The following is a 26,580-nucleotide window of genomic DNA, read 5'->3' on the forward strand; positions in this document are numbered from 1 at the left end:
CAAGAAGAACCCCCCAAATTGGAGAGGATTTGAACTAGAATATGATCAAGAAATTAAGAGAAAAGGTTGAAAATGGTCATGATTGCAAATAATTCATATGAAAAAAGGCGTTTCTGTAAAGTGCCTTGCGACATGGCAAGAAAGGACACGCACCATTTTGTGGTCATCATTTGGCAAACAGGTCTCATCTCTCCTACGACTCCTATAGGTTGGTGATGGTGTATGCCTAGAATACTGGGATAAGAAGAATTATGCAGTTAACTCTTGTTAAAAGTCATACTAGCTCAATGATGTCTCTTTTTTAAAAAATAAGCTGCCCCGGAAATCCATTCATTCATTCATTCATTCATTCATACATTTCACAAGTAATTGCTGAATGCCCACTATATGCTGTGGATAAGTGGTCAGCAGAAAAAGTCATGAGTCCCCATAAAGCTCATAAACTAGCAGGGTGGATAATTACTACTTAAGTACTCACAAAAACAAATGCAAAACTGTTTCTATTACAGTGTAATTAAGTGATGTACATATGCTATAGGAGTGCCCCACTGGGGGTTTGACCCAATGGAGAAAGTCCCAGAAGGCTTCCCTGAAAAAGTGATGTTGAGCTGAGATGGAGAGGATGAGGGGGCACTGACTAGGTGAGAAAACAAAGGCAATGTGTGCCAGGCAGAGGGAATCACATGTGCCAAGCAGAGAGCACATGGGTCTGAATTTGTCTTTATCCCAACAGTGAGGCAAGCCAGGGAAGGTTTTTCAGACGTGAGGGCTACAGGGTGATGAGTATCATAACATTTATCTTTAGATAAGATCACGCTTCTGTGGAGTGAGGTCTGAGAGCCTCTGGCTTGTCCTGGAGGCTGGTTGCATTTCTCCAAGGCACAGCCACACCCTAAGCAGGCCAGGGCTTGGTGGTGGCCAGTACTGTCTGCCTGCCTGCCCCCTCCAGCACATGGCGTGCAGGATTGTGGAATCCAGCGGAGTGTTGTTGAGACTGCCAGAAAGTCCGGGAGGGTGTTTTGTCCTAGAGCCTCTTCCTACTCTATTTGAAAATCTCATCAGTGTGACAAGAAACTCTGGCTTTAGCTCTTTGTGGCTCCAAAGAAAGTGCCAGTGCTTATTATTATTATTATTGTTTTAATCTTCACCTGAGGATATGCCTTTTTTATTGATTTTTAGAGATATAGGAAGGGGAAAGAGAGAGAGAGAGGAACATGATACATCGATGTAAGAAACATTGATTGGCTGCCTTCTGCACGTACTCCAACCTGGGATCAAACCCACAACCTGGGTATGTCATCGATGTAAGAAACATTGATTGGCCGCCTTCTGCACGCACTCCAACCTGGGATCAAACCCACAACCTGGGTATGTGCCCTGACCAGGAATCAAACCGTGACATTTTGGTGTACAGGAGGACGTTCCAACCAACTGACCCACACCAGCCAGGGTGTGGCAATGCTTTTTAAAATGCAAGCTAAGCTCTGGGATTCCTTAGAGGCCAGAGCTGGGGGATTTGGAGAGTAGGCTCAGTCGGGCAGCCTTAAACAGGGCACTCTGAGTGGTACCCAAAAGAGACCCCCTTGTCCTAAGGCTGCATGGCTGTTGAATTCTGCTTCCTAACTGCAGAGATTATCTGCTCCAAAATATACCACGCTTAGGAGATTTTGCACTGGCTGTTCTCTCTGCCAGAACACTCTTCCCCTAGATCAGTGGTCAGCAAACTGCGCCCCTTGAGTGTGGCTCTTTCACAAAATACCACGTACGATTAAAACTTCGTAGCCACACTCAAGGGGCCAAACAGCCGCATGTGGCTCGCGAGCCACAGTTTGCCGACCACTGCCCTAGATAGCCACAGGGCTCACTCTCTCACCCTCTTCAAGTCTTTGCTCAAATGTCTCCTTCCCAAGGAGGCTCATCCTATCTACCCTATTTTACAGTGTCACCAGCCCATCGGTCCTATTCTGGAATGCCTGTTCTCCCTTATACTGGTCTATACTCCTCTTTTTCTATCATGTAATTTACTTGTTAATTATGTTCATGATCTATTGCTTTTCTCCCCACCCCCATTAAAAAGGAAACTCCATGAGAACGGGGACTTTATCTATTTTGTCACTGAGGTATTCCAAAAATGCCTAGCATTTTAACACAGAAAACACCCGTAATGAAGAGCTGCTGAGTTGAAGTCCAATGTGGCACTTGGTCTGGCCAAGCTACCCACCTCTGCTCATCCTCGTGCCCCCGGGCAGCTTGGGAGGCACAGGCTGATGCATTGGAAATAGGCTCCTCTGATGGCTTCTGTGAGGGGGCCAATCCGTGGCTCACAGTGTTGCCATGGGGAGGTAGTGTTTAGCCAGCTAAAAGCAAAGTATTGGCACTCCTACAGCAGTGGGGCACAACCCTGCACTGCTAGGTATGAGTGGTATGATGGTAGTTGAGTCAGCTGGTCTCTCAGAGCCTTTGTTTGAACAACTCAAAAAGGAGGGTGATGCTTTTCTCATTGGGGCAGGTAAAATATCTGTGGGGATGAATCCCCAGCACCTGGCACAGAGCCTGGCACATATAGCTATGCAATACATCAGTTGGTTGATTATGAGGAAAATGTGAGATAATGCTTGTAAACTTACGTACACATAAAGCACTTGACATAGAATCTGGCATGTGGGAATCATACATTCATTCACACAATAAATATTTATCAAATCCTACTATGTGCTTGGCAAAGTGCAATCACTATGGGGATTATTGAATGAGCTGCTCATGTCCAGTCACGGGGAATGCCATGGGCAGTGTAGAGACCTGCATGAGATGAAACAAGCTCACAAGGCAGTCTGAAGAGGGTGGCACCTCTCGTGACCCAGTCTGCCTCTGCATCCTTGCAGAACATCAGATGGATGAATACCCATATCCATGGCTTTCTCTCCGGTTAGCCTGGGTGCCTAAAGCAGCTCTGCTCACTCAAGCCAGTCACACAGGTGATGATAACTGAGGTTTGGGACCCCCCCCCCCCAGAGATGCCCTCTCTTATTGATGTCTATGTGGGCTGGATACACAAACCAAGTAAATTTAATAATAAGCTTGTTCAGTGCAGGCCGGAAGCTGAGGTCTAGAATTCCTGACCTGCCTGCACACTGCTCCCCAAGTGCCTGGATTTGAGGGTTGGGAGGACACCTGTATGCTCTTTCTCCCACAGTTCCATAGTATGTTCTCCTAACTGTGCTCAATGAGTGGTGACTCCCAGGCATGCAAAAAGCAGCGATAATGAGGTCAAAACCAAGCTGTATCTGAGGGTTGGTAGTGATAAAATCAAGTATTACTAACAGTAGTAATAGCAAGAACACCTCACATATAAGTAGCACCTATTATGTGCTAGTCATACACAAAGCACTTCTATATTCATTACATCTCACAACAATCCATTGCCTTAGATTATTAGCCCAGTTTACAGATGAGAAAACTGAATTTCAGGAGGTTTAGTATCTTGCCATGATGGCTCAGGTAACAAGAGCTAGAAGCAAGATTCACTCCAGATAGCACCTGCAAGATCCACTTATGGTTGTGTGGCAAAGGGTCTCTTCAAGTATCACAGTGTGCCCAGCTGTAAAGCCTGAGCAAGGCACCTGGCCTCTCTGGACCTCTGGTCCCTTCTCTGTAAGAGCATCAGTCCTTCAGTTGTGTTGGGAGTTCATGAGTGTGTGTACGTAAAGCTCTCAGATCCATACCTGGTGCATGGCGAGAGCCAAAAGTATTAGTAATTACTGATGTGATTAAAGTGCCTAAGTCTTAGAGCTCTGGGCAGAGCCCACTCTTGGTGAATGGCCAGAGAACATTCTTAAGTGGCATAGAGTAAACACTCAATAAAAAGAGGGTGCTTTGTACGCAAATGGATCATTCTTAGAATCATTACCATTTACAAGAATACATACACTGACGTGCTCTTCCTTGCTCTGTGGCAGGGAGGGTGTGAGGGGGTTTCAAACCTACATCACCGAGGAGCCATCCTCCTCCTTTGCTGACTCTTTTCCCACAACAGCCTTTCAGACCCGCCTCAGCCCAGGCAGGAGCCTAATTCTGCATGGCTGGGGTTTCCCAAATGTGCCCCACAACACCCCAAACCAAGCCTGTTGTGAAGAATGAAGGCTTTGTGTGGTTTCCCAGGAGCACACCGAAGGCCTACACTCAGCCCTTCCTGGAACCCTGCACTCAGAATCATGCATTTCCATGATACTGAGCAAGAAAAAAAGGATCCTTAAAAAATCCTTATTGGGAAAAGCACGGGGATATATGAGGGGCAAAGTATCTAAGAGACAGAAAGAAAAACCTCGTCCACTATGCCCGACAGGAGGCCTCTGGCAGCCTTGGCTCTGCAGTGATGCAGGACCATTTCAGAGGAGCTGGCCCTGTAGGGGGCTCACCAAGTCTGGAACCCTGGGCAAATGTGTAATAAATGAAATTACATTACAAATTGACACATAATACTATCATTTATGGTTCCAGACTTTATGGCTACCAAGTACTGGAAATCACCAGAAGAGGTGAAGGTCAAGATCGGATGTAGCTCTCACGCACCCCCACCCTCCATGGCGGGGGCAACTGTCTCCTTAGCCACTGACTGACCTGAGACCTTTGGATCATGTGTGCATCGTAGCTGGACCCGTGGTACTTGGCCGTAATATCTGGGCTGTAGCAAGCATCACAAGTGCATGGTATATTCGAGCTCAGGGGCTGTTTCCTAGGTCTATAAACCTGTGGGAGAAAGCTACAATGGTTAGGTGCAGGAGGGGAGGGTGCAGGGCGCACAGGGAAGGAACTAGGAGAAATTAAAGAAGGAAGCTCATCTTGACTTTCTGTGGCCAAGTGGGTGAAAACCACAGTGTAGAAGATGCACAGCCCCAAACAAGAGGTCAGATGGAAGCGGCCCCCGAGCCCCAGGGCCAGCACTAGCAAGGCATGCCGCTCTGTGGAATGACCCCCATGACTGGCAGTGCCTGGGACCCTCCCTCTGCAGGAGAAGGTGCCCAGGCATGGTGGTGGTCCCTCTCTTTCAGCAAGGCAGCCCCGTGAGAAATGGCCTCTGGTTCAGGGCCAAAGGATGCCTTTTCCTTCCTGAGGAGGAAGGCTTGGCCCAATTGTGAGGAGAAGGGACGTATGCCTTTGGGCTTCCCTTCCACTCATCTTGCACCTTGTGCTCAGCCCAGATCAGCCTAGCAGGCAGCGGGCCAGTCCTGGGGGCTGAAATCAATGTGGACACACTCCACGTGGTACCATGTGGCATTTAGAGAATTTCAGAGCCACATGGGGCCGGAGGTAAGATGTGGCAGCCACCTTGTGAGACCACAGAGCATTGAGCCATAATATTTGCTAGGTTTCATAATGAAGCTAGGATCTGAGTGAACATTTGAACCACTGCTTCCAAAAGCTCCTGAGTTATATAGAGAGGAGAAATAATGCCTGAAGATTTCAGGGATGACTTTGCAATATGCTTCAGGTACAATTATTTCCATTGAAGCCACTTCCAGAAGACCCTCCAGAAAGCAAATAACTTTTTTTTTTTGCACAAATTAGGATTTTGTCCCTCCTTCCTTTTCCCTCAGAAGAAGTACAGTGGCAGAGTGAGGAGGAAAATCAGGATAATGAGGTAAACAGGTGATAAAAAAAAATATTAGACTAAATAATGGTCCGGGAGGGCTCCAAGCATAGCCTGGCGGTGCCAGGGGCTGGGGGATGTCCCTCGGCCGAAAGGTCCAGGAGGAAACAGTTAAAGAGCCAAAGCTGGAAGTCTGGTGAGAAAGAAATCTAAAGAACTGGATGAGGGAAGTTATTTATAGGCCCAGAGAGTGAGCAAGACAGAAGATAACGGGTCCAACAGGAGAGAATGTGCCCAGAATTTAATTAGTAGTTCCTAGGATTTAGTCAGAAGTCACACAAAGTCCACTGGAAGGAAGAGAGCTGAGAGCTATTTCTGGGGAGATGATGCTAACACAAAAGAACGGAAAACAGCGCTGGTTGCAAACCACACAAGCCCAGGCACATGCAGCCCACACAGAAAAGCAGTAAAATGGTGCTCCAGTGACAACTCAGGTCATTTCACTCCTACCTGCTTTCAGCTGCTTGAGCCTGCAGGATGGACATGGGAAAATGAAGAGCTGCTAAACCCACAGAAAGCACCCAACGGCCCAGACCCAGCAAAACACACCTGACGGGCAGGAGGCCCCACCTGCTGCTTTAGCTGGTGCACCAGTCGGTCTTTCTCCCGCTTGAGGGCCATCACTTCTTCCTGCGTCTTCTTCTTTTTGGAGGCAGACAGTTCCAGCAGGGCGATGTTTGCATCTTTCTCACTGATTGCCGCAAGCAGAGCTTCCTGTCTGGTAAAATAAAGATTATTGTGATGATTTGCATAAAGTGGGGAAAAACACCATTTGGCATTTATAACTGAAATGAGCCACGGAGTATTGTCTCAATGTGAAGGAATTATGAATAATGCTTAAGACAAACTACCTCCTTGACTCTCAGAATAGACAAAGTTGTGTGGGTCAGAATCCCTGAGACCCACACACTGTGTCCTCTAAGAGAAGTGGCTTTCAATGGCTTCACAGCTATAGCTGCATATAAGAAATGGAGGGAGTCCATATGAACATTTGCTTTTAAAACACCTTCATCCATCTACCCATCTATCCATCAAGTTATTCATCCATATGCCTGTCCATCCTTCCTTCCATCCATATCTCCATCTACCTGTACATCTATCCATCCATCCATCCATCCATCCATTAACCAGGTAATGTTCTAAGACAACCGGACAAAATTGGGCAGCAACTTCAATATCAAGTATAACTTTTTTTTCCTGTAAGCTTTCCTTTTGAAGCCAGGCAGAGATAGTACTTACTAGGGTTCCCTTCCCATTTTCAATGCAATTAGTGAGGCTTGCTTGCCATTCCACCAAAAATCATTTCTTCCTCAGTATTCCATATCTCAATAATCACAGCACCATCCACCAAGTAGCCCAAAGCCCCAAACCTAAAGTTGTCCTTGATTCCTTTCCTTCCTTCTCTATCCAGAGCCAATCAACAACTTCAGTAGGTTTCACTCCAAAATACATTCCTTATCTAAACTAATCTGTTGCTAGGAAATGTTTCCCAACCACCAGCATCTATCCACATTGCTCATTCACTAGTCTCCCTGGTACAGACAGAGGCCAAGTAACCTTTAAAAACATTCGAAGTCCGGATTCCACCACCCTGTTGCATGAAAAATCCATTGCATCACTCATTAGATTTCAAATCCAGAGCCTTTACTGATGCCTGCAACTCGTTACACCAACTGGCCCTAACCACCTCTGTGAGGTCATCTTTTTCCATTTCTCCCTCCTCAATCATTAGGCTCCAGCACATTTTGTTCCTGAACTCTTTTCTAGTCCTTGAAAATGTTACACTTGTTCTCACCTCATAAGCTTTGTCTTGCCATTGCCTCTGGCTGGAATGGCCTCACCTTGCAGCTCCCTATCCTTCAGGTCTCAGCTCTAAGGTATCCACTTCAGACAAGCCATCTCCAACTGCTCTCCAACACACCCAAGGTGATTGCCATCTCCAGCTGCTCTCCTTGGCAGTGCCTCTCCACCTGGCACCTTGTGCCCAAGCCGCTGGCCAGCTACATTACCCCGGCATTTTTTGTTTCATTTCATACAACTCTTCACTATTAGAAAGGATCTTAGATATTGATGATTTTTCTCTACTTGACACTCCATGAAAGTGGAAGCTCCTTGGTCTTGGGCACTACTAGTTCTCCAGCTTCTGGCCGAGCACTGAGCACATAGCAGGTGACTAAAACGTTTGCTCAAGCAATAGAGAAGTTCACTTTATACTTCTCACAAATGTTGACAACACCATGTACAACTCTTCTCACGTAAAAATAATGACGATGAGTTGACTCCTGACTACTCTCTGGTCACTGCTTACTCAGAAAACTGTTAAAGTTGACTCCTCAAATTTTAACAGTCCAATTTTATTGCAACATCTATTGCAGATTTTAATCTGAAATTTCCTGGGACCATTATTAACTAGGAAATGGCTCGCCTGGTGTGTTTTATTTAGTCCTCCTTTCCACTGAGGGAAGTCTTGTCCCAGCCATTGTGTCACTTCAATCATTGTTTAGATAATTGAGAAGACCCCACAGTCCCAGGAAAGCCTCAATATTGGGTACTTTTTTTGTACACAAGTCCCAGGACAAAAACCTATTTTGCCTTTCTTTAATCCCCACCACCAGACCAGACCCTCCCCAGATGATTGGACAATGTAGTCATTATTTAGATCTCAGGTCCCCCGTCCCCTGTTCACTGCAGGGATTTGTATGGACTTTTCTGGGCCCTGCTAATGCCAGGCAGTAGAAGCTGCCGACTGAGGCCCAGTCAGACGTGTGAGCAGCAGAAATGTCAGGAGATATCTCCACTTTCCAGAAGAAAACCAGTGCAGGCTGGACTACGAATAGCAGCATTAATATCTAGCTTTATAGAGCCAGACTCTTTCTGGGTAACATCCTAAGACAACAGACATGCTTGTTGTTGATGGCCAATGCATATTTATACATAAGGTCGAGCTGAAGAGTCTCATGGACTTCAAATCTCTACACCAACTCAGCTACAACACACCGAAGGTGACTGCAATATTTTACCACACTCTGCCCCAAATTAAAATGTCCAAGTGAAAATTTTCAATGGAAAAAACCTTAAGAATCATTAAGAAAATTGGGAGTTGATAGCAAATTATGCTACATCCCTATGACTCACTCTTTACAGCTACATGCAGCCATGTAAAATGCTGATGGAAAATAATAAGATGTGAAAACATGTTTGTTGAGAGACAATTCTCCATGAGTCTCATATTTTTGCACACTCTTTATGAGCATAGGCACTATCTTCTTTTCTCACATTTTTTTCAAGGATGTTTGTATAATAAATAGCCTTGGAAGATCGAGGTAGTGTCTTTTTCAGGATCAAAGAATAGCTATGCTTACAGCCCTGTATAATAGTGTCTCTTTCCAGAGCAAAGGGCAAGCATGTTACTGCCCATTATAAAAGATTTGGGCACCCTAAGTTCAGGGTTGCCCTCCTTTAATGCAACCCACTGCAGGTGTAGCTATTCATCTGTCCCATCTGCCTTGCCTTCATGGAACTTGGGGAAAGGAGAATTGACATAAATGTGCTGATGTTGCTGTCTGCACCTTGAGCAATAAAGTCCTTTGTCTCTGACCTAAAAGTCTCTGGTTTGCTGCCTGCATCCATGACACTGAACCAGGCTGACTTGTTAAGCATACCATAGGGAAAATCTCAGATCCTTCACAGTTCTTGACATGCAGATGTCTATAGAATAAGATCCCAAAACATAAAATTCTATTCCTAGGAAAAACAAAAACAGGAAGAAAACGCTAACAGTCGTTATCTCATAGTGGTAAAATGAATAGGCTACTTTTAAATTTTTTTCTGCATGTACCTTTTTGCATTATTCTTCCCTTCCACAAAGTATCCTAAGAGTAAAGTCTAAAAAAATGTAAATGAAGCTTTTCAGTCACCAAATAAACTACAGGAACAGGCTCCAAATACGTGGCAGACGTGAAATTTGCTCATTTTTAAATCAAAGTATTTATGTTCTCTCTGCCCTCTGGCTCTGTATGCACAGGTGAGTGCCTGCACACATACTCGCATACACGTCTAGAACAGTCTACATCATTCCCACTAGGGCAGCTGCAATAATCTCCTAGGTAGGCTCCCTATGTTCACTTTTGTATTCCTAGTCCTATGGCCCCTTTTAACCCATCTTTCTCTTTCAGGTCAAAATTCAGAATTATATAATTTTAATAACAGTTAAAAGTCATCATTAACCTAAAGAATGAGCCTTCTAAACTCCTTTTCCCCTATAATTCTATAATTTAATATTTTCAGAATTTAACATATATTTCCCCTGTTATAATACGATCAAAAGTTCCAATACATTAATTTCTAATATCATTTTTCTTGTTGATCATATATAAACATATCAATTCCTAACTCTTTACAGATGTTATCACTAAATACAGCCCCAAATCTAGTTACATTTAAATCATTTTTATAAAAGTACATTTAAAAACACTCATCAATATTAGTATAAATATAAAATAATCAATTTTGTTCTTCATAATCTTTTCCTCAGTGTCCTTTTTGTTTTGTTTTATTTTGTCTGCTTTTGGCTAACAAACCTATTTATATGTAACAAATCTATTTATAATGATAGAACTCTGTATAAAATTAGTGTAAGAAGAGTTATATCTATTTTGAAGTCCTGATTTAAATATTGACCATTATTAATGAAAATTTACTCTAAAATACCTTGATTGAACTCTACTTTCAATAATTTTGTCTAATTAAATCAAAGAGTAATTGCCAGAAGGTAGTAATCCTCATTTAAATATTGACCGTTATTAATGAAAATTTACCCTAAAATACCTTGATTGAATTCTACTTTCAATAATTTTAGTCTAATTAAATCAAAGAGTAATTGCCAGAAGGTAGTAAAAGTATATAAAACTAGACAACGATGATCATTTCACACTTAGAATTTATGATGCTTTTAAGGCTATGCCTGACCTTAATAGGTAATGACCTATTTCTACAGGAATGCCAGGTAGAGCAAACTCTTAATTCTAGAGTGGCAGAGTCAATACATTAATTTTTTTAAGCAATAAGCTTTATAAAATGAATTTTAAATAATTCTTTATCAAGATGATACATTTTAACTAATAATTTACATCACTGAGAGCTAATTCTGCAGTTAGGACTTTCATTACCTCTGCTTTAAAAGTCAGGGTGTTTTGTTTTTTGTGTTTTTTTGTTTTGTTTTTTTTAGGTGAGGATTTCTGAACATAAGATTCTGCGTCAGATTCTACACCTTTACAATTCCCATAAGCCACTTTGCTGATACATACTTACAGCACCTAATAATGAAGACTTTACTGAAAAAAACACAGTGGTCCATTTTGAGAAAATGGCAAACACTGGAAAAAATTAAGAAACTTAAATCGAATGTTCCTGCTTTTTCTTTTTCCAACAGGGAATTTTGATCCAGCCTTTCCCATATTGGGAAAATAAAAGAGGTGCAGTATCAAAAGAATACCAGGGACAGGACACTTGGATATAAATTGGAAACACAAAGAAAAATCCTCATTCTTTTCCCCAGCAGGTGAATCACCTTCCAGATCCAATCACCTTCTCCATATGTGTACATCACTTCAGAAACTGTGACTGTCCCATCCATCTGAAGAAAGTGTCCATGAGCCTAAAATCGCTTTCAGCACTTAACCTGGCCTCTTGGCTTATTCACAGACAATGCAGAGAGAACATACATACTCATCTTTAGAGTTAGTGGGGTTTAGTATACGCCAAAGGCTTGCAACCTTATCTTTAGAAACTGCAATGTTCCCGTGTACATCTACTAAGGTGATCTGTCTAGCCCCAAAATGCAGCTTAAAATATAAAAAAGGAGCCCAAATATGCTAGGAAGGAAGATAAGATAATGCAAAGAGAAATAAATCTATAACAGCCTGCTGAATGCCAAGCTAAGAAAGCGGACCATGGACAGCATTTTATCAAAGTGCAGCCTAAACAAATGTCAAGGGGAATAATTTCTTTAACAAATATGGGCAACAATAGAGTGAAATGGGGCAATTCTGTGCCCTTGCGTGCATTTAGTCAGGGCTAACAATGGATGAAAATATGTGCACGGACACATTTAATAACCCTAAACTGTCATTCAGTTTGTAGGAGGTAGTCAAGATATAGCTAATAAAACACCAAAAAAATGGTTTCAGCCACCCTGGAAAAAAAAATCCTCTATGGAATAAAACAAAAGAGGGCTGAAAGGTGGCTCCCACTAAGATAAATGCCTTCTTTTGAGTGTTGGCTGTGGCTAACCTTCTCAGAGAGAACTCCAGAATCCGGATGGTAATACATCGCTACTTCACTTATCATAGTCAATTTAAAAGGGAGCTTTATAAACATTTCTATTTCACTCCCTGTTGCTGTCTTTCTATTAATGATGACTTGGGTTGGGGGGGGGAGGGCATCTAAAATTAATTTTCCAAGTTGTAAATGAGGCAGGCTAATTAGGAAGTTATAAATTGGTTGGGGGGAGAGGCATTAGCACATTTTGTTTTTTTCTGGTGGGATTTTGTTTTAGTTAGCTGACCCATCTTTAGGAACACATTCAATTACAAAAGCAGATGCTTAAAAAAATGCACTCCATTAAGAAATGTTTGGATAATGACATACGAGGGAGAACCTACATTATGTATGGTGCTCAGCCCACAGTCATGTTCTAATCATACTGTGGGGAAAAAAATTCCGCTCAATCAACTTTGCCAGTTAATTACTGTTTTCTTTCCCTTGTGACCCTGAATCTTCAACCATAAGTTCAGTAGGAGGTGACTTAAGACAGCCGGTGACGAAAGATCCTGTTCAAAACAGCCTCTGTCTCACCCCTGGGGTGAGGGTAGGTGAAGGTTCGCTGTGATCAACCCTGGAGAAAGATGCTCATTTGCCTACATTTTCAAAGCTGTATTTTCAAATGGCGTCTTGAGAACGAAAAGGCTTTTGATATCAATTCATATCAACATGCCCCACCAGTAAAACGATGCATTGTGCGCGCAGAGGGGGCCATGCAGAAAACTAAGTCACTCACCTAAGGTGGGGCCCGCAGGGGGAGATGTAGTGGGACAATCAAGGACAAAGAACAGAGCAGACTTGTACAGGCCAGGCTTTGGCAGCCCAGACTTCTTAATGCGGTTTGCTCTCTGTCGCCCACCTAAAACTGACCTCAAGAAATAGTTTACTCCAATTACGCAGAATTTTGTCTTTGAAACCTAATAGCACATGACTGGAATTTCCTCACACGGGGGCCACAGAGTCTTCTGGAAGCTCTTTGCTCCATGCACTAGCCCCAGCATGACTCGGGGAGGCAGCTAGCCCACCCTAGGGTTCCTCTAAGTGCAACTGGACCCACAAGCTCGAAAAGGCCAGGGTACTTCAGGGCACTAAGATGCAAATGCTAGCGCCACTTGGCATTCTGCTACAAAGGGGTGATGGTGAGAATGAGGCCCACAGGGAAAGGACCCAGGCCGGAGGAGGGCAAGTGCTAGGAAGAGCTACTGCCCCATCCTGAAGCGCTCTCTCCATTCCCATCCCTTCGGTGAATTGATGGAAAGGCAATGAGAGGTGAAAGGACCACTGCCCAGGTCCCGGCAGAGGACATGTGCGAGGTAGTACTGTTACTGTGTGCCTGATCACCAAAAAACTTAATTTTAAAAATAGAGGAAGATAAAATACTTCTTTTGATTATGTTAACCTATTATGATTTCTGCTTAACTTAACTATACAAATAAAATATCATTCAAGCCCTAGCCGGTTTTGCTTAGTGGTTAGAGCATCGGCCTGCAGACTGAAGGGTTCTGGGTTCAAATCCAACCAAGGGTACATGTCCAGGTTGCGGGCTTGATCCCCAGTAGGGGGCATGCAGGAGGCAGCCGATCGATGATTCTCTCTCATCATTGATGTTTCTATCTCTCTCTCCCTCTCCCTTCCTCTCTGAAATCAATAAAGAAATATATTAAAACGGGCCTTTAGTATATATATAATTCAAATCCTTCCTTAATAGAAAAAGGTCCTGGTTTAGTGTCTCAGCATTGGAGTTGAATATACCTGGGCTTGAATCTCCACAATACCTTTTGTTTCTATGACCCTGAGCAAGTTACTTAATGTCTCTGCAACACAAATTTGCTCTTAAATGGACTAAGAAGGATAACAGGAACTCTCTCTTATGAGATTTAAATGTGATAATGCATGCAAAGATTTTGTTCAGTTGTCTGACATAACTGTGCAAAGGTTAGCAATTATTATTTCATCATATGGGCACCACCAAATGTAAAGATTCAAAAGTTTTGTATTATTTTCTACTGGACCCCCCTCTGTAAATGTAAATGTACCAGTGGGTCTCTTAATTTAAAGACAGACTCTCAGAGAAGCCTCTGAAATTGGTTTCTGTTAAGCTGCATATTAGACTTTCAAGAGCTGATGTCTGTTCTGCAAACAAACTTAAAGAAGAAAACAGAGTTTGTGTGTGAAGAAGAATCTGTCCGTCATAAAAGCATCCCCTACCAGCGAGGTCCAACTTGGTCAATACCTGTTCAACATCATTCCATCCGAACTGCTAGGAAAGGCCACTCACAGAAGTGGGCAAGACCTGATTTCATGCAGTATGGGAAATGGAAACATGTTCTAACAGGGGACCTTTTAAAAGTCAAGGTCAAGTGCAAAATCTAACCAAAGTCAAACAACTTCAAAAAAAAATTCTTCCATTATAAAAAACGTTTTAAAAAGTTGGTGAATTTGGAAGGCAGGGAGGGCAAGTGAAATGAAGGGGCTCCGTGACCCACCAGCAAACCTGGCTGTGGTGTGTGATGTGGTGATGCGCATTCATTCGTGGTAATTCCTGCTCAATGATAAGAAGGCTTCCCTGTTGACCAGTGAACTCTGCCAAGGTAGCTGTCTATGTAAAATACTCCCAGCCAGACTGCCTGGGAGGGTTATTGATGATTGATAATAAGAAACCAAATACATCTGGGCTTCACTGTGAGCCGGAGCTTTGCCCAGCATTTCCCTCACTAAACCTACTGGCCATGGATAATCAGTTAGTATCAGGAGACGTGCCGCATCACATTACATTTTTCATTGGAAATGAACAACTGTCAGAAAGTAGGTCACTGACTTCAAGGTTTAGCCCCCAAGCCATCTGATCAATTATTTTTTTTTCTTATTGGTGAGATGGATGTGCACGTATGCATGTGTGTGTTTAAGTTTCCAAAAGAGAGTATATTTCAATGTTCTCTCTAGTATATATTGAGGCAACTAAGATTTGCTAGTAAGTCTCTGCACAGAACAGCAAATTGCCCTCCTGTACCTTGAAGTAAAAATTCCCCCTCTTAATTTGAAATTTTTGTGCTAAATCAAACCTCCCTTTGTTTATGTTTACATGAAATAGAATATTGCCATCGGCTAAATTATAATGAAAAACACAGCAGATTGTCATGTCATTGCTGGAAGAGGAATACGAGCAGAAGGGGGCACATTCCAGAATTTCGTTAACGCAACATTTGAAGAAAATCAAATTAGGGTTCTGTGAAGCAGATCTCTGCTGAGAGAAATACAAAACATTGAGTTGGTTGGAAGCGGCTCCTCTGAGAGAGTTCCTATTCCTGGGGAGAAAAAAGGCCGCGTGCTCCTGCTCCGGGGAAGGCAGCAGAGTGGCGGGTCTGCAGGCTCCGTGGGGATGGTAGTGGCCAGGCAGAGCAGGCTTCTAGGAGGGGCAGGAAGGCAGGATACCACTAACCAGATTCCCATCGACCTGACGCTGTTCTTCCTGGCTGTGTCTGCCACAGAACTGAACCACAATTCCGGGAAACCAACAGGAGTCTTCCTTTGGGACACTGATGGCTTTTGGAGCATCCTCGGCCATGCAATTCCTCACATCAGTGTCTTAGGGACTTTGAGAAGTCTAGCCTTTAGGTCTGCCATCTCGTGGCCATTGCAATAAATACCGCCCTTTGCTATTTTTCCCAAAGTAGTTACACCTCCATAATCTATATTCTAAAAAGTTACCACAAAGGGTGCTTATTAAACAAATGAACTTTAGCCACAGGAGGGCTCCACAAGGCAGAGGGAGCTAGGGCATTTCACATTCCAACCGCCTTTCTGCTCACATTTTTCATTCCTGATGAAAGCCTTGATTCAAATGATCATTTATCAAATTACTAAATAATCATTTGGTACAGGGTTGGGCCTGCTAAGAAATCGGATAAGAGGTAATAGGCATGTTTTAGGTGCCTATTTTTTTTTAATGGACACACAGCTGTTTCCAAATGAGCAAGTCTCTGCATCTCTGTACTTGCCATAGACTTGCTAAGAGAATATTCAGAATAAAACAGATTATAAATTCAAAGGGGCTTATTGCCTGAAAATTACGAGGGAACGTTTTCCTGGAAGTACCTTAAAGTCCAAATGACAGAGTTCAGAAATACATACATCAACCTTCTGAGGACACAAAGTAAGACCAAATTTGTCACAGATCCATGTTAGAAAGAAATTGCTAAAATGCCCCCAGGAAAACACACTGAGCCTGTCTAATGCGCACTCAGCACCGCTTGTTGAACGTCAACTGCACGTGGCCATCTTCTCAGCAAGGCTTCCCAAATGTACCATAACCCCCACATCAACAGAAGGTACAAGAGCAGATTTAATGGCCCTAAATTAATTTCAGGTCCCTAGTTACAGAAGTATAGAACTATACACTTGACGTACTGCATTGCTAAGCAACTGATTAAAAAATCATATATATATATATGAAAATCAGCTAGTGAATCCAGAAATAACAAGTTATATCTGTTAGTTACCTGAAATTTCTGGATTCATGAGGCAATACATGGGACACTACCAGCGTGTTCCTTCTCAGAGGGTGAGGGAATGTGAAACCAGACGGCGGATGCAGAATGAAAGAGTCTGGTAAACTACCTGAACGCACTCCACATCTGGAAAGAATCGTGGGGGAACCAGCCCGAGACACAATGGTATAGAAAGCAGTCTCAAATTTACAGTATGGGTGGCCTTGTGGCTCATGGAAGCGAAATTTCCACTCTGGGAGGAGCAATCGCCAGAACATTTCTGGAGTGAAATTAGGAAGTCCAACCTGAACCAATTGAACTGAGCGTGTTCCTTTGGGTGGCTGTTTACTGGCCTTACAAGCAAATCAACCAGATGTGCAGAGCCCAGATATTCAGTGCCTTCAACACACATTTACTAAGCACCCACTGTATGCCAGGTCCCAGGGACAAAAGCACAAACCAGACAGGCACCACCCCTGCTTCTTCGGAGCTTGTAACACAGTGGGCTCCAGAGACTCTCCAAGGTCATGAGTTGGCTGATCCTACAATGATGTCGTCCCCCTTCTCCCCCACTGTCCAAACACACACACACAAAATAAAAATAAAAAAAGAGAAAGATAGAAATACCCTTCTATTTCCATCAGGAACACATATCAGATCGCCAGCAGTAGCATGTGAAGAAGATACTCATGAATCCCGTTTACCGATCCAAAGTCTTGGCCTAAGAATCCACATAGCATTTCCACTGATATGTATCAGATCCTGGGATAACCGATGCAAAAGCTCCCTCCCATCCCATCCTCTTCCTCTGAATGTCTAGTACAAGCCAGCTGCAATCCAGAAGCTCAAACACCAAAAAACACATAGAAACACGAGACCTAATTCATAGCTATTAGAGGCTGAATGATAAGTGCACTTTTTGTGTGGATCAGAAGCAATCGAATATCAGTGATTTCATACAGTTCAACCTTCTATAATAATAGCAACTTTACTGGTTTCTTTGTTTGTTTATAATATATGCCCACGGATAATTTTAATTATTTATCACTTCTACGGGCAAAGATTTAAAAGGTTGAGGTAATTTCCTCTCCACAATATCAACTATTATCCCCCATGTACCCAATACTAATCACTTGAGACAATTAACCCAGGAGAGAGCCTGCTACACAGATCACAGGGGAAGGAAGGGGTCCTAGCAGCCCAGAACAGTAACAGAGGCTCCCAGACCTGGAAAACCACTTAGTGAGATGCTTCCTGGTGACCAGACTTCAACATGACACTGATTACCACTCCCCAAGATACTGACCTGTTGACTGATTGCTTTGAGATCAGATCATCGATCTCCCAGGACAGCCTTGAGGCTGCCCAGCCCCACTGAGCAGCAATGGAGCCCCTTTCTTTAGATTTGAACTTCAAGTCACAGGACCTAAGGCAGAAGTCAAAGCAGAATGGGGCTGCAGAACTCCTAAAGGGGTTTTTCCGAAGTCTCATTGATGAGAGGCTCAATAAAAAAGTGTTCTTGAGGACAGCAACACACTCACTGTGGCAGCCTAAAAGAGCAGTGGAATGTCAACCAACGTCTTAATATCCCCCCCCATGTCTGAAGAGACTTTACTCCGGACAAAATACTGTGCTAGGAGCTATGAGGGATGACAAACTTTTCTGATAATGAAAGCAAATGCAAAGGAAAAGTTTAATCACAAAACAAAAGATAAACAATTGTTGATTAATGACTCCATTGTTAGAATGGAGGATAAACAATTATTAATAGTTATCACTTTGTTTGTTATAGGCATATGTGAGGCCTGAGTAGAGCACATTGTTTCATTTAGTCCTCTCAAATTATCCCCCTAGGAGACAGCTGTTATTACTCCTATTGTGGAGTTGAGTGAACTGAAGCTGTGAGATTTAAGCAGATTGAACAGTCACATTGCTTTTAAACAGTGTGACAGGAATTTGGATCCAAATCTGTGTGAACTGGTCAGTTCACAAACATGCTTGGTTGGAGGAAGGAAGCGACATCAGTTTGGTCTGGGATGACAGGGCCGGGCGTCATAGAGGGCAGAAGAGATGGCTGGGTGTGAGGGAGGGCTGGACTGGCAGGGTTCTGGAAGGACAAGAGAGACTTCCCGGTGAGGATAAGTGTCTGGGGAAAAGCTAAGACGATTCAGTCATTTAAAATTATTTCTGTCTTCCTTATTTACATCCCCATTTCCAGCTGCATAACTTCCACGGATTAGTTAAGAGACAGTGTGGCCAAATTAAGTAATTCCTAAGTGCCAACCCAAGGACTGGTACTAGCTTGTGCTGAGGTCTTCCTACACGCATACACACGTACTTGCACACATATATACTCATTTACACATTCATTCACATACATGAAAACATCTATAATAATAAAAGCGTAATATGCTAATTAGACCTGACGTCCTTCCAGATGACCTTCCGGACGAAGCCGGGGCTGCAAGGGAAGCCCGGGTCCCGGGTGCCAGAGGGAAGCTGGTGCCAGCAGCTGGGGGAAGGAAGGCCTACTCTTGCACGAATTTCGTGCATCGGACCTCTAGTCCTATATAATAAAAGGCTAATATGGATAGCCCTAATCGTCACACTAAGCCTAACCATAAATGTAGCCCTACCCCTTCCCCTAACACTAACCCTAACTGTAACACTAACCCTAGCACTAAGGGGGGGGGCGATACCAACTCTAATGCTAAACCTAAGCTTAACCCTCACCTTAGACTTAGCACTAAATATAACACTAATTTTAAACTAATCCCAGCCCTAAACCTAACCCTAATGCAAACCTCAATGCTAACCCTAACCATAGCCCTAGCCCTAACCCTAACTCTAACCCTAGCCAAAACCCTAACCCTAATCTTAAACATAAACCTAACCCTAACCTCAGGTCTAACCCTAAATCTAACAAAACCCTGAAACCTAATCCTAGCCCTAATTCATACTCTAACGCTAACTCATAATAAAAAAAAAAAAAAAAAGGCTAATATGCAAATTATCCCCTTGACCTGGAGTTTGACCTGGAATTTAACCAGGGGGCGGGGCTGGCCAGCCAACTGCCTGTGGCCCCTCCCCTGGCCAGCCCTGCCCTGCATTGTCCCCCCACCTTGATCAGGGGTAGGGCCGGCCAGCCAGACCCCACCCATGCACAAATTCATGCAACGGGCCTCTAGTAGATAAATATTGTAGGAATAAGATTGCCAACACCCTTTCTAGGTAACAGCAATTGAATAGCCTTATGTAACTTAATCGCTTAATTAGGTTGTCAAGCTTTATGTTGTTTTCAAAAATATTTTTTCATATTATTGGCCCATTATATCCAAAGTCTAGAAAGCACTCATTTGGTTGCCAAATGTTATTATACTTAGGGTGTGTGTGAGGAACGCCTGGGGCATTCGCTTTGGTCCTTCTTTACTGAGCGTGGGTGGGGACTTACTTGTCTTTTGGAAAGTGCTCAATGTTTCCCTATTGCTGAGGCTCCCAGGCAGGCCGCCCTATCAGCGTCATGCTGCACCCAGTTCTTCCTGCGAAGTGACCATTCCTTTGGTATCTGTATGAGATAGCCTCTGTCCTTGGGATCTAGGTGGAGAGTCATCTTTAATTTCACAAACAGGCCCTGTTAGGTCTTTCTGGGGCCTTCAGTGCCCAGAGAAGGAAAAGAAAAGCTGAGTTGGTCAATAGGCATCCTTAGGAGAACCACACCTACAGGTGACCAGAGGATCCAGTGTGAAATATGACATACTCTGCCTCTCCTTTCACAGTCCCTGCTGTTGGGATGTGATGCCATGTTTATATGGATAGAACCCATGAATGTGGGAATAATCAGTGTCTGGGAAGACTTGGGAATATGGTAGTTATTCCATTAGCTATCTGCTATGAATATAGATGAGACTTGCTCCAGGGGGAGCCTAAGATTTGAACTAGGACCTAAGGATGGAAGTCACAGGTAGTTATAAGGCAAATGCCAGTTCAAAAACAGGAAGGACTCGAGTCAAGTCACAGCTGTCACACAATAGAGCAGGCTGCCTTGTTCCCATCTCTGAAGCTCCTGGCGCAGACAACAGAAGACCATGCTGAGCAATTCCCAGAGAAAGAATTCTAACAAACAATAAGTGGTGAGACTAAACGCGTGTTTTGGTTAGGTTTCTTTGAATTCCAAATAACAGAAACGGATTCTGGCTAACTTAACAAAGAGAGGAAGTATTAGTAGGATACTTGGATAGATCAAAGGAAAAAAAGAGCTAACAAGTGAACTTTAGGAAGGTCAGTAAGAAAGTCGCTCCAGGACACTCATAGCAGGAAATCCCAAATCTTTCATGGGAAGACATACCATTTATGTAATAACTCTGCTACAACCTTCAGGCCTAATGTAAAAAGAATGATGTTTGACCTTCCTGGAAAGAAACAGATTGACCCAATCCAGGTTATTCAGTTATGGCCTGGGGTCCCTGTCACTGGGAACCCACCCTAAATAATGAAGTCACATTAAAAAAAAAAAGGGGGGGGGCGATACCTAGGATTTGAAGGCTATCCTAGCTGGCAATTACGCTAATGATCTATAGCCTGAAGGGTCTGTTTCAGTGGTGTGCTGGAATTGGTTTTTACTGGCTAGTGAAAGTCAATTATATGCATCTCTTTCCAACTCCAGGGCAGTCTATACCTTGGCCATGGTAGAAGAATTTATACCATAGAAATTGGCAAACACTACGGATCAGAGTTTTTCCTTTTCATTGACCTGGTTTATCAGCACACCATTGGCCTATTTCAACATTGGACAGTCTTTCCAAGACTGTTATACACCCCAGAGGACATGCCATAGATCCCACATTAGGGAATATATAGCTAACACTCACCAGCACTTTTTCTATGCCAAACACTATTCTATAGCACTACAGTAACATAACACTATACTATACACTATACTGTTCTAACTCCTTTATGAATATTAACTCATTCAATCTGCACAAACATCGAATGAGGCTGGTACTATTATTTCCCCACTTGACAGGTAAGGAAATAGAGGCAGAATGGAGTAAATCTGAACCCCGGCAGTCTATAATAAGTCCTCAAAATAAAATAGACAACAGGTGGCTTTGTTCTGAGTTGTGATACCTGTGACAAAGAAAAATACAAGCAACTAACCACTTTGAACCCTCAGCTGGATTCCAATAAGAGGATCACCCCTCCGTCTCAAGGCTGATGTCAGCAAGCATGGCCCGGGATAGCTCTCCTTTCATTACCTGGGATGCTGGGCGATTGTATCCAAACCCAAAAGCTACTATAAATCCAGGGGGATGAGAGTGGCTCATAGCACACAGTGCCAGAATTCCCCACGTGAGGGACAACAGTATTTCAGGACTCAGTGGGAAGTGCACATCCCATCAGTGTTCCTGAATGGGCCATGATGCCACAACCCCAGTGAGAAAGGACAGAAAGTCTGAACTTTCCACCTACCTCTCTCACTAGCCCTACTGGGAGGCAGACATGGAAAACTGCAAGCAGGGGCCTAATAGAAAGGTTGTCACCTGATTGTAGATGTGTGCCTTGGACAAGTCACTTTACACATCTTAGCTGTGGGGCCTGTGAAATGGAAATTATGTTATCTACCCCTAAGGTCACCGAGAGCTTCAAATGAGCTGGCCCCCAGAAAAGCATCTGGTAAACTGTGCAATCTCACGCCAGGGTGAGCATTACCGTCAGCAATATCCCTACTCACCTGGCAAGTGGGCCCTGAAGCCCAGGCTGCCACAATGCAATTGGATTCATCTCAAACAAAATGTGATATGATCCCACTGTCAATTAAGCCAAACTAGCCGAGCCGCTGTCAAAGCATCAGGCCAAATGGCTGACGGGAGTTTCAGCTGGGATAGTCGTAAGTTCGTGAAGGGAAAATGACTATCAGAAGGAAACACAAGCCAGCTTTCCTCTTCCAATGATTCCTTGAGAGAAGTGACCATAATCCGTTGGCAGGAAAGACAATCACTGTTTCTAAACAGACTTTAAAAATTATTCATTTTGTGGGGTGAAGGCCTGGGGGAGGAGTGGTGCGGGTGCAGGGTGGAGGGTGTCAATGGGGGAAAGAGAGGACATCTGTAATACTTTCAGCAATAAAGATAAATTTAAAAAATTATTAATTCCCATAATGAGAATTTCCATAAACCGAGAATATCCACTGAAGATTTGTTGAGTGAGTGAATGTGATTCCGCAGACCTGGATGTAAACCCTAGTTCTGCAGCACTATCTGCTGTGTGATTTTGAGAAGTCAATCGACTCTGTGAATCTCAGTTTCTTCACCCATAAAATGAGAATAATAACCCTCACTCTCATGGAGATTATATGAGATAAAATAGGTAAACCATTTAACACATTTAGTTGGACACAGCAGTTATTATGGTAAATGCAAGCTGTAGTTATTATTACTATTATGTATCCATTTGCTTCATTAATTTACTATTATTATCAGCTACAAGATAAATATGTTCAAATCACCAATTGCCAAGGGAGTAATATGAGTATTCCCAGCTGCTAGAGACAAGAAGAGAGAGCTTTTTATTTATTTATTTTTTTTAACAAAAAGGAATGTGGAGTAACGATAGTCTCGCTTTTCTGTATTTGTATCGAAAGACTCAATATGTTCCTAGTGTTTACCAGGGTCTCACAAGTCCACTTCCACACACTTAAGCAAATGTAAATTGGAAAGTGGAAATGCATTTTTCTGATAAGTGCAAGAGGAACTGCATTATAAAACTGACAGTGCATTCCAGACAGCATTTCCACTCTAGATTTGGCTTTCTTTTTTTTTTTTTAATCACTTAGCAACTCTTTTGAATATCCAAATCCAATATTTCAATGGACCTTCAGAGCCAAAAAGCTTTCTGCAAAGGATTAAAGAAGTAGCAAAGTGTCATGAAGAACATGAATTCGATTCCCTTGAAGGAAAAATGAAAGTTGTGGCTATTGCCAGGCCAGTGTGGCTCAGTGGATGAGCATCAACCTATGAACCAGGAGGTCAAGGTTTGATTCCAAGACAGGTAGGGCACATGCCCAGGTTGTGGGCTCAATCCCCAAGGTGGGGTGTGGGAGAGGCAGCCAAATAATAATTCTCTCTCATCACTGATGTTTCTATCTCTCTCTCCCTCTCCCTTTCTCTATGAAATCAATAAAAATAAATAGTTTTTTAAAAAGTCATGGCTATGACAGTTCCCCATTTTTATGTAAAGCATTTTTTTAAACTCCACAAAATTATAACAGGAAAAACATTAACAAACTTCTATGGTCAAATAAACGAACGTCCCATCAATTTATTTGTAGTTTCTCTTTGAATCTCAAAGAGATACAGGTGCTAAATGTCTTTCTTTGTCCTGTTAAAGAAGTCTGAAATTCTTAGAAGTTTCTATCCTAAACAACTCAACATAAGCCAGGACAATTCTTTGCTCAAATCGAATGAATTTAACTTCTAGGTTAAAACATATATAAAGTATCTATAACCCACAAATTGTAATAATATAGCAAAATAACTTGTATTCTTAAGTGACAGCTGCATTCTTTAAGTCATTCCTTCCTTTTAAAAAGGGAGGATGAAGGAGATACAGCAAATGTTTTGATATGAAGACAAACTCTCCACTTTTACTTTAAAAAACTAATTACAAATAAAATCCTCAGCTAATAATTGGCTATTCATCTCTCTCTTTTTTCCCCCCAACTTAACTATTTCCTCAAAGATCAATCTGCACTTCATTTATTTATTTCCACATAAAGACGGCTTATAATTCGCTTAACCCAAGTTTGAAATACTAGGTTGTCTGTAAATATGGAAGCGCCTGGAAGAAGCCCCGGTAATTGGTGCTTTTAGCCGCCCACTTCATCTTGCTTAAATTACCAGCGTTCACCATGAGGAATGACCGAGAGGCACAGGTTGAGTAACCACCAGGATGGCAAATGCAGGGGAGGAGGTTAATAAAGATTATTGTCAGGAACCTGAACTGCTATTCCAAATCGCGGCAACCAGCAAGTCACAAATTAAGAGCACTCGCTAACTAGAAACGAGGTGACGGCCAACTGCGGTAGTTAAGATATTATTGCTTCTGTAAATGCTAAACTCCAGTATAAAGTAGACATGTAATCTTCAACTCCCCAAACACCCCAATTTGGCCACTAAAGATGCTGTTTTACATTTCCAAACATTTTTCCCCTGTCACTACTTTTTAGACTTCAGTTCTCAGGTTGTAAGTATTTGTTACTTGCAAAGAAGCCCCCTTTGAACACTGAATCATGGGAGGCATTTGTAACGAACCGCCAATGCCGCCTGCCAAACAAAAACTCCCCGCTGGTGACATGACCACCTAGTGACCTCTAAAAATGTTGTAACAATGTGAAAAATAGCTCCCTCTTGTAGGAAACAGCAATTTTTTAAATTAAACGTACATCGAACGTTCGCTTACATACAGATAAATGGTGTTCAGAGTCACCTTCTCTGTTTCCAATTTCAATCTTTTGAAACCCAGCCCAAACCTAAATAAATAAACGTTGATACTAAGAAGAAACTAAGAGCTCAAGAGCCTTGTGATTTTGCAAACAGCTTTTTTCCATTTTTGAAAATCTAAACTCTGGGCCAGACACTGAACAGGTAATGAAAAGGAACAGGCCTGGCAGTCCCTCTGTGGTTCTAAGCTGAAAACTACGTCAGGCAGAAATAAGTGGCTATAATTTGGCAGGCTTAATGTCTTTAAAAGTTTGCAGCTTGCTAGAGAGAGAAAAAAAGTTTTTTTTATAAAACAGTTATAACATTTACAAATTGAAACACAATCACTAAGCTAAAAAGCCACCTTGACATAATTTCATTATGCTCAGACTTTTAAACATATTTTTATCATCTTCAAGTGTTTTGTTGCACCTAATAAAATAGCAGGCACTGATAATTATTAAAACTGGGGCACCGAGAGGCTTTTTGATGCGAACATAATCTCAGGTGACTGTAATATTGGAGAATTCGGTTTATACTGTTTGACATCCAAATATTCAGGGCTAGTCTCACTTTAAAAGGTGCAACGGAGCTTCCCATACACGCTCAATAGGACACGAGGAATGGGAAGTTGGACTTGACAGTAAGGATTTTGGAGGCTGGGGGTCACTGTTTTTCCGGTTAGCTTATCTTTCTAAAATTTCAAAATTAAAAGTCTCAAAGCACCAGGAGTACGACATGTCAAAGGCTGTTTGACTTTAATGTGTCTGTTGTTCATCCTGACATCTCCTTCTGATGAATTATTTCCAAACACTGGCCCAGGCCACGAAAAATCAGATCAGCTCGAAAGCAAAGTGGCACCAGCAACTGTTTGTTTCCAAGCCATTAAAATCCTGGGCGATCACTCATTTTAGAAAGGGTCTAGCCCTTGCCTCTTTGAATCTCTCTCACCGAGCCCCACACTGCACCCTGCTCCTCCCTGGGTTCCGAACCCCTCAAAGCAAGTGGACCTATTTTAACTATGATTTATAAAAAATAATAAAATGCAAAGAAGGAAGGAAAAAAGTGCACACCCAAATCTATGTTAAAATATGCTTCTACCTTTTCAAGCGCTAGCTTCAAACCCACTTTGTTTACCTGTGAGCGCACCGATTTAATACTCTGGGTGAAGTGCTCCACTCTGCACTGAAAACGATGCCCCTTGAAACTAAAGTGCATCTTGGCCATCGGGAAAGGACCTCGAGTGATACGAGTGGAGAGCATGCTGAAGTATTGCCATTTCCCGCAGAGGGCGGCTTCTCCTTATTTTGCGACACTTTCCTAGCTCTCATTAGCAACTCCATCATATGCAAGTTGTTCTAGAAAACTTATCCTACAAAAGAGCACTGTGATGTTACTGAGCATAAAGCAAATCAGATTCTTAAAGAAACCCAGAGGTAGCAGAGGACCTGCCTTGCTGACCGACCTCTCTGTCCCAGGCTTTGAGGCGAGGCGGTTCACACCAGCAGTGTGATTTGAGCAGTGATAAATCCAAATTCATCTGCTAATTACAATTATGGGTATAAGATCAGTATAATAAAATTATAATAGGTGGATCTACAAAAAAAGTGTCTAGTGTCTGGGTATGTTCATCCCACAAAAGTGACAA

At 42.7% G+C, this 26,580-nt stretch overlaps 1 protein-coding gene across 12 annotated transcripts in view; it reads right to left on the reverse strand.

The window, feature by feature from the left end:
* The window catches only part of ERC2 (ELKS/RAB6-interacting/CAST family member 2), an 846,554-nt gene that overhangs the window by 215,193 nt on the left and 604,781 nt on the right, over window positions 1-26,580 (reverse strand). For 4 of the 12 annotated variants that reach the window (XM_014541320.1, XM_014541318.1, XM_014541317.1 and 1 more), the window contains 3 exons: window positions 6,218-6,365; window positions 4,618-4,746; window positions 154-234 (listed from right to left, as the gene is read on the reverse strand). In XM_014541320.1, the coding sequence (XP_014396806.1) occupies window positions 154-234; window positions 4,618-4,746; window positions 6,218-6,365 (358 nt within the window). Of the gene's footprint in view, window positions 1-153; window positions 235-4,617; window positions 4,747-6,196; window positions 6,366-26,580 lie in introns of all 12 variants that reach the window. The other 8 variants (XM_014541327.1, XM_014541326.1, XM_014541324.1 and 5 more) reach the window with 4 other exon arrangements.

The sequence above is a fragment of the Myotis brandtii genome, unplaced genomic scaffold (genome assembly GCF_000412655.1).
Source record: "Myotis brandtii unplaced genomic scaffold, ASM41265v1 scaffold268, whole genome shotgun sequence".
Classification (NCBI taxonomy): domain Eukaryota; kingdom Metazoa; phylum Chordata; class Mammalia; order Chiroptera; family Vespertilionidae; genus Myotis; species Myotis brandtii.